Source organism: Catharus ustulatus, chromosome 4 (assembly GCF_009819885.2).
Source record: "Catharus ustulatus isolate bCatUst1 chromosome 4, bCatUst1.pri.v2, whole genome shotgun sequence".
NCBI classification, from domain to species: domain Eukaryota; kingdom Metazoa; phylum Chordata; class Aves; order Passeriformes; family Turdidae; genus Catharus; species Catharus ustulatus.
In genome coordinates, this window is record NC_046224.1 from 23957949 (window position 1) to 23966871 (window position 8923).

General features: G+C 43.2%; 1 protein-coding gene across 1 annotated transcript; it reads left to right on the forward strand.

The window, feature by feature from the left end:
• The first annotated feature begins 6220 nt into the window (after positions 1–6220).
• Positions 6221–8607, forward strand: RPS19BP1 (ribosomal protein S19 binding protein 1). Its single transcript, XM_033058078.2, has 4 exons — positions 6221–6282; positions 6364–6504; positions 6776–6873; positions 7950–8607. The coding sequence occupies exons 1-4, from the start codon at positions 6234–6236 to the stop codon at positions 8082–8084; spliced, it is 423 nt and encodes a 140-aa protein (XP_032913969.1). The 5' UTR covers positions 6221–6233; the 3' UTR covers positions 8085–8607.
• The last annotated feature ends 316 nt before the right edge of the window (positions 8608–8923 follow it).

Genomic DNA, 8923 nt, shown 5'->3' on the forward strand with positions numbered 1-8923 from the left:
GGTCCTGGTAAGCTTGTATGGTCAGATGCTGATGTAAGTCTCATCAAACCCACACTAATTGTAAGTTCCAAAATAACAAGGGAAGACTCTCTGGAAGAGTCTGTAAAGACCTCCACGAAACAGCTCTAAACTTCTGATCCAGCAGTACCAGTGACACAAAAACCACAAAAATTAACAAGTCAGATCCCCTATAAACAAGATGAGACCTAAATATCTCAAGTTTTCAGTAGTTCCCAATGTGTACATGTGGCAGTAAGTGTTGTCCACAATTTACTCACCCTTCTACAATGCTTTTCATTCAACCTGAAAATCTACAAAGCAGCCTTGTACTCTCTCCAAGCCCTTCCTGTGTCTGCCATCTGTTACACCTGTTCTCCAGCATTTAGCAGTTCCTGGTCCACAGCTCCCCTATATTTTGTTCACTCATGCCCAGCCCTGTTCCAAAGGATCTTTATTATCTTCTCCTAGGTTCTTAGGGAACAAGAAAAGCAACTACAGCAGGATAGGTTTTGGTCTTTCAAACCAAGGGAAACAGTGGCCGTGAGGTCTGAGTAGGTGGGGAGGGAAGGAGGAAGACCCAGAAACCATGTCCATGGCCCACAGAAGGAACAGGGAAAAGTCAAATACTCTGAGTCCTGGGATCCTTCTACTCCTTCATCCTTTTGACATTTAAGGATAGCAGTGGGAAACAGAGAGAGGGATAGTTCCCCTTCAGCTGCAGAACTGTTTTGCCTGCTCCGCTCTAGGAGTGAGAGACCAGCAGACTCTTCTGAAGAGAGTTTTCCCTTCAGGGAAAATTAGAAAGTATGAGGGCACTGGACTTTCAAGCATTTTTATGAGACTGGATGCCAAAACCCATTTTTCTGGCCACGAAAACCTTGTGACACCAACTCTGTATTTACACAAATTATTACTAGCAAAGTGCCACCTTCTGGTATTGTAAGCCCTGAAGAAGGGCTTGTTTTTGTTGTTTTTTCCAAATATGACATTTTATGTACTTAAAAATACTTCCTCTGTCTACAAAGTGGGCTCTCACAGTACCAGCAGAACTACTGATATGTGTTCTCTTTCCATTTGGAGCAAAAGAAAACAACAGGTAGAGGACAAGGATGTTGAGAGTTGCTTAATCTTTGTGCTTCCTTATCTCCTCTGGATAGGATGTCTCATTCAGGGGCAGAGTTCATTTCTTGCCACAGCATCTTTTACAGTGGGAAGCTGATTTAATCTTAACCTGTTCCAACATTATCCACAGAACCCGTGCAAGGCAGAGCCAGATTCTTGGTGAACTGGAATAGGTCACTGAAAAATGAATGGAAGAGGTAGATGTCTGCACTGGATTTAAATTTTTTTTTTAATACACCACCAGAATAAAAGACTTTCTGTCAATCTAAAATAACTAGATACTTAACCATGCAAGTGTATGAATTAAAGCATGGCCCAGCCCTTGTTCAAATTCAGTAGGCTGGAAAGTTAAATTGCTTTTCAAAGGCATGTCACACTGTTAAAGGACAAAGGTTCCTATGCACTTGAGGAACAGCACAGGCAGTGATCCAGGGCTCTCTGTAGGAACAGTGACCACAGCACAAACCACTTCAGGTTGGCGAACAGAGCTAAATATTAATGACAGCAGAGCTGGGTATTGCTGTTCAAGAGAAAATACAGAACATGGGAAGCGGTAAAACTGGACAGCTGCTTAAAGCAAAGCACATTCCCTAATCCACATGTGAAGAAACTTGCTGAGGGGAAAATCTGCTATAAATCAGCTTGAAAGTCAGTCTGATTCATTTGGAAGACACAATACAGATAGATGTGTCAGTGTGGACCATACCAAGTGTTCAGACATGAGGATCCCATTCCCCAAAATCATAAAACTGTTTTGTTTTTTGGGTCTTTTTAAAGCTGTAAACTAAATAAATGCTTGTGGCTGTTACATTTTACTTCTAATGCTGCCCTTAGCTTCTGTTTCCTCACATCCTTGACAACATTCCTTCGACTGAGATTTCTACGTAATCCTCTGAATCCAGAAGCTGGAACATAAAGTAAGAGCAAACAGATAGCTGTTAGGAGCTGCCACGGACAGCAGTATGATCAGACATGAATATCAGGTACATCTTTGTTAGTGTGTAATACAGAATAATAAGGTGGAACAAGCTAAATCAGATGTCTTCCAAAGCCCAGAATATTAGGGAAATAACAGTTGTTCCAGGATGAACCAGCAACTTTATCTGCATATTCAAGCAGGAAAAATTTCCATTTTTCAATGCCATAAGAAAGCAAGCAGAACTGATAATATTCACATATGGAAGTTACTTAAAACTCCAACTCATCTGTAGGCTGGGTTATTTAGTACTTGAAAAGCCAGCTACCCACTGAGGCATGAGATTTAAAGAAAGCTATAAAACATGAGCATTGGCGTCAGGAAGCTTTCGAAGACATCTTAAATCTCAGAAAGAAAGGCATTCTCAATCTGAAATGCAGCACCTGTGGTTTTTGCCAGGCAAACTCAGATTATCCAGACTCTAAGACAGTGATTTATTTGGATGTTATACATTTAAATGAAGACCATTTGGCATTCATTCTGTCCCCAAAGTGCTTCAAAGAGCTAACTGAACTGATTTTTGAGGGATTGCAAAGTGATTAAATTTTAATTTTATTCATCTTGGATGAAATTTTAATTTGAATGGAGGCCTTAAAACAGTAAAATGAAATGCTGATTTTTTTTTTATGCTGACATAGATGAAGTCTCATAACATTAAGTTTTTAATAGTACATACTAGTCTGGAAAAAGCTATTTGTAGGGTCTGCTCAGCTGTTTTCAACAGTGACTGAGTAAAAGAAAGACATAGTGAAATGTATGTATCATGATGGCACAAGGAGCATATCACCACTGAGAGATTGATAAAGCCATGGAAGCTCCTGTAAAGAGAAATACAGCATTTCATATGCTGTGCTCAGGATAAAGCAGATTTATCAGAAACAGGTAGTTGACTTAATCAAAGGTCAGCAGAGGATATTTTACAGTTTACAACATGGAGAAAACATTATGTGATCCAAATGCCTACATTCTACAGCTACAGTAGAAATAACATATACGACACAGGCAAAATCTAGTTCATATTAAGAGGTGATTTTACATTCCTTATATAAGTCAACAAATTAAACTTGTTTAGCAGTGCAGGGAAAAGATGTGAGCATCTGTTAAGGTCAAAGAGCAAAGGAGGACTCTGCACCTTTGTCTGCAGCAGTGTGGCAGGTGTTGGTTGTACCAGAGCCACCCACCAAAACTGGACAGATGCTGTAATCACCATGTCTGGTAACACCAAGCACAGCTGCAGTCAGGAGAAACAGCAGCGATCATGCCTTGAGAAAAGCTGCCAGATCCTGTTAAAAGGAGACAAAGAAATGTAATGTATTAATAATAGGTACATGATTTCATAAAGTGTTAAAAAACCCACAGCCTGCATTAGACCATGATCTTTGGCAACAGACCCAAACCTGGGGAATATGTCAAACCAGAAAGTGTGCATCCATTTAACTTCTTGGTGAACTAACCAGTTTCAAGAGCCTGACCAGACTCTGAGGCAGACAACTGTGAATGCAGTTAAAGTGCCTTGCCTTCCCTCTTCAGCAAAGTGACCCCTGTGTGCTCATTAAATTGTATTCTGCAGGTAATTGCTGACTAAAATCACAGCAAGTCTGCGCCCAGCCTTGCTGGTCAAAGGAGGAGTTGCCTGTATTATGGGCCATTGCTACTGAAGGTATTTAATAAGAAGGGAGTCAGATTTTCTAAGACACTTACATAACTGAGAGTCTTATTAATTGGCACAACAGAAATGGAAATGAGATGGTAATGGTTTACTTTTGAGGTAAAAAAAGCGAACATGTATTCCACGAACAGGATAATAAATCAGTGCAGCTTCTATCACGCTAATTTGTTAAACATGTTTTGCAGTGTTGGTAACAAAGATGTTTTTGCATCAGATGCCTGCATAAGGCATTTAAGAGACTGCACCATTCTGGCACAAAGCATGTGTAACAATGTATACATATACATATATGTCTGTGTGTGTGTGTATATATATTTTTTAAATAGTGTCAAAACAGGAGAATAAGCTGTCTTGAATATACTGTGCAATATGAAACCATGAACAGCTTACACAGAACCTGCAAACTGTATTTCAGGAGCTAAAAGAGTGTTTGACTGATTAAGTATTTTTGAAAATACCTTTCCTATGGCATTGGCAGCTATCATTTATCTCACTCTGACCAAGATGAAGATAATATGAGTATACAAGCAGCAATAACTTTTCTGCTGACTATTATATTCTTTATTGCTTTCTTCAGTTGCAGGAATAGGCTATTAACTCATGGTTTCTTAAGCTTCTTCACAAAGCTATAATGACCTCTTTGTGAGCTTTCACACAATTGGAAGGACAAATCTGGCAGGGAATAAGAGGTGAGCAGGTTCAATTTTCCACCAGCTACAGAAAACAAGAAAATGGTAAAGTGTTCTGTGCTACATATCCAATGACTGTCCCTACAAATCAATTGTAAAAAATAGCTCATTAGAGGGAAAACTAAGAGTGAGAAGTGACATACTGAACAAGCCGTAAATGGTTAATGTTCTCCAGCTCTGAAGCCAGGAATAGGCACCACATAAGTCCTGTCCAGAAAAATGTCTTAGCAGCATTAGCAGAAACTGACACATGATGCTGGTATCTATCCAGGGAGGGATTCAGAAGAGAAGGAACAATAAAAGACAGGCATTGAGTTGACATCTGCAGGGGTTGGAGAACAATTTCCAGAGAATGACTGTCTTTTAATACACAGAGGTTTAACTGTTATTGGTCCCTGTTATAGATCATTACTATGAGAAACAATGAGAGCCATTTGTATCCCTTTCTCCCTGCAGGACTTGTCTGAGGGAGAATAAACCTCTTTCCTCCTCCACTGTCAGCTTGCTACTGGCAGCACAGGCTGTAATTGAATAAGTTTTATTCAAATGATAGCTAAATTTAGCAGATATTAGCATGAAGTCTCTAGAGGGGTGAAAACTGGAGAAGAAAGCTTTAAACAAATAGACTAAAGTAACCCTGAATAACAGACGTGATTTATGGTAGAGTCAACCTCTCTGCCTGATGAGTCTAGCACAGTTAAATCTGGATTTTGGGGCCTTGCTGAGACAAAACATGACACCATCCCCTCTCCTACTGGCATGTGATGACCCCTGTGATGGCAGGACCCCTTGTGTTGTCCACAAAATCAGATTTATTATCCAGTGTGCAACAAGCCAGTAATTACACACTTAGGAGAGACTTGATTATCTATTTAGAAGTTGTGTGAGCCCTGGTGCTCAGTGACATCCGCCAAACCAAGCACACCCTCAGACTTTCCACACCATCATTTACACTTAGAAGTTCAGGGTCTGTAACTTTCCAATTACAGCCCATGTAGTGATGAGTTAGTAGAAGCAATTATATAACCCATTAATTTCTGTGCATGCTCAGGGGAAAGGCCTTCACGTGGGCAGGGTCTTTTTGATCTTTAGGCATGACTTTTAGTACTGTAGAGAAAATACATGGACCTTGATTTTTCTGCCAAATTAGCAATGTATACATAGACATATGTCAACATCCTGATTTACTACATCCTCAAAGGTTGTTAGTTCCAGGATATGGTTGAGTAAGGAATACTGACTGCTATCTGTTCTATCGACACAGAGCATCTTGATTTAATACCTCCTTAAAGTTTGTTAGCTCCTGGATGTCCTTGACTAAGGGATGCTGGCTGCTGCCTGTTCCACCGATTAAGTGTTTTTTCTTGCTGATTAGCATCGAAAGTATTCAAAGATCTTGCATCAAAGAACATCCTGACATAAAATAATTTTGATATCCACATAACCTAGAGCATGTGACACTGGAACATGCCCAGATGATTTTGAATGCCTCCAGAAACGGAGACTCCCCGGCCTCCCTGAGCGGCCTGTTCCAGCGCTCCGCCGCTTTACACGCGGAGAAGTTCTGCCTGGTTTTGAGGTGAAAATCCTGGCGGATGCTGTGTGTCCTGCGGGCGGGCCGGACCGGCAGGAGCCTGTCTGTGCCCAGGCCGCCGGCCCCGCTTCGCCGCCGCCCCTCACGGCAGGGTGCGGGAGCGCGCCGGGCCGCGCGGGGCGCTGTGGGGCCGGGCGGGAGCGCGCGGGGCGCTGTGGGGCCGGGCGGGAGCGCGCCGCGGCCATGTCGGCAGCTCTGCTGCGCCGCGGCCTGGAGCTGCTGGAGCCGCCGGGTGAGCCCTGGGCCGGGGTGGGGGCGGGCAGAGGGGCTCCCCGGCACGGCTCCACTGACTCCGTCCCTATTCCCGTTGCAGGCCGGGCGAAGGCGCCGCCGGGACTTCAGCGAGGCCGGGTCGGCCCCAGGGCGGCGGGCGCGGCGAGGCGGAGGAAGAGGGCACCGGAGACGGGCAGGAACAAGGCCACGGTCAAGGGCAGAGTCGTGAAGTCGGCGATAGGTGAGTCCCGACCCTTCCACAGCCCTCGCACCGGGGACCCTCGTGGTGTCCCGCAGCCACGCTGCCGGTGGCTGTATCTGTATCCATCCCATCCCATCCGTGTCCTCTTGGTGTCGCTCATTTTAAACACAGCCTCATTTGTGAGCGCACCCCTATCCCTGAGCTATAGAGGTGTCTTTCTCCAAGGACTTTGCTGATCCTCCTGTGTCTCTCCTTGTGAGCTGCCTGGATGAGCAGCTGATGCGTTTTGTCCCTTTCTGCTTTGCCCCAGAGGAGTACCATAAGAAGAAGCCTGTGAATCACTTGAGAGAAAACCTGCAGTACATGTTAAAGGGACGACTTGTTGCAGACAAAGCTGTCACAGAACAAGTAAGACTGTAATTTCTTTTTGGGGGCAGGGTCTGTTTCCACTGAGGAACGCTGAATGGGAATCATCCCTGCATCTTTCAGATTTATACCTTGCACAAGAGAGTCAAGTTAAGTTTCTGTCTACAAATGGCTTTGAGAAATTTCTGTGTGCACTGGCAAAACAACTTGCTAAGCTTTAAACTGTTGTTGATCTGTTACCCCCTATGATGTTTTACTAGTTAAAATCATAGAATGGTTTGGGTAGGAAGGAATCTTAAAAGATCATCCAATCTCAAACACCCTGCCATGGGTAGGAATGCCGCCCACTACATCAGGTTCCTCAAAATATCCTGATAGCAGTTGGTTGGCTTTTCTTAATTATCAAAAATATTTCATAGTTTTAGCTGGCAGAGATGCCCTGGTTCTCACCTTCTCCTTACTGTTGATCAAACTAGCCTTCTCTGTAGCTGGAGGCTGATTAATGAGGAACCAGATGTGCTGCTGGCTCATGTAGTAGGAATTACTCAGCCTCTTAAATGTTGTTTCTCATAACTTGAGAATTTCTGGAATGGTCTTCCCCTAAAGGTAGCCTCATGCCAGGATTTGAAGAGAATAGCTGACAATGCTAGAATCTTGGGCTGTTTTTTGAGATACAGGGTGTTAACTTACATAAATAAATTGGTTTAGGTTAGTGTTCCACAGGCTGGAGATTGTCACAGGAGGTGACAGTGTATTAGAAAATGCTGAGGGAATTCCACCAGCTTGTTGGTTTTTTGCTTTGTGTCATAGAGGGGATAAAAAAGAAGGTCCTAGTTTCAGGAATTTCTGAATTGAAATCAATATTCTTTTCCTGGACAATTAATAGAAAATAGTTTTCATATTTGACTCCAATTTACGAGTTGGTATCTGCTGTTGTCCCAGTAATCTGATTTGGTTAACATCAGTGGCTTGCCTCTCACATTCCTTTGGAGGCACTCTGGAAAATAGCAGGGTTCTTATAGAACAGCAGGGATGCTGCAGGTGAGCTTGAAAATCGCTATTTTGTGGTTTGGTCTGGATAACAATGAGTGTTTTTTCCATTTCTGTATTGTCTGAAGGTTCTTGCTCAGAACAGAGGCAGGAAGTCCAAAGATCAGCCTCCAGAGAAGACAGAAAAGAAGAAGCCCGAAGGCACTGTGTTTACTGAGGAAGATTTCCGTAAATTTGAGAGGGAATACTTTGGAGTCCCATAAACATCATGACAGGGATTCTTGCAGCTCCAGTTTTTCTGCAGCTACTCCACTCTGGCTCACAGGCCTGGGCATTTCCTTAGAGTGTTTGAGATGGCACATGGGGAATGTGCCTCTCTGTCGGACTTGCAGAGCTGCTCTGCATCTGGGCAGAGCTTGTTACCAGCCGGCTAAAGCCACAGAGGTGCTCTTGGCTCTGAGGTGTGTTATCCTTATAATTATCTTCCTGCAGCCAGCATGTCTTGCATTCTTCATGTAGAAGGGTGGACCAAGCCTAATAAAAATCTTTTTCCCCTTCCTCAGAATATAAGGCTCTTGCTACCTGTGTCATTTGGCAGGGAGCATTGAAAGTTTGTATCTGAATGGAGAAATGTTTTGGACTGGCATTAAGAAGGGAAGGATGCTTTGAAAGACTGTTTAAACTTGAGTAACCCTGCAGTTTGGGTTCTTGTTACAGCCCCTGTCAGGGTCTGTCAGTCATTGCAAAAACTTTTTATATGTCATTTGATTAAATAATTGTTGCAGACACTGTGTCTCTTTGCCTTTGTAGTAGTGATTGTTATGACAGGTGATGAAGATGAACCATGTCACTGCTGTGATCCAAGCATTCCTCTCTTTAGGATGACTCAGTTGTGTGAATGGTCTCTCTGATTCATGTTAACACATATATTAAATCATCTCTTTGACATGCGTAGACCTTCAAAGAGTGCAGGTTGGAATGGAGATGACTCCTCCATTTCGGTTACTCACAACCCCTCTCTCCAAGGGAGCGCTCACATGGAGAAAGTTGTCCTTTGAATGTTTATAGCAGAGTGTCCCACTGAGATTTAGCCATGCCAGCA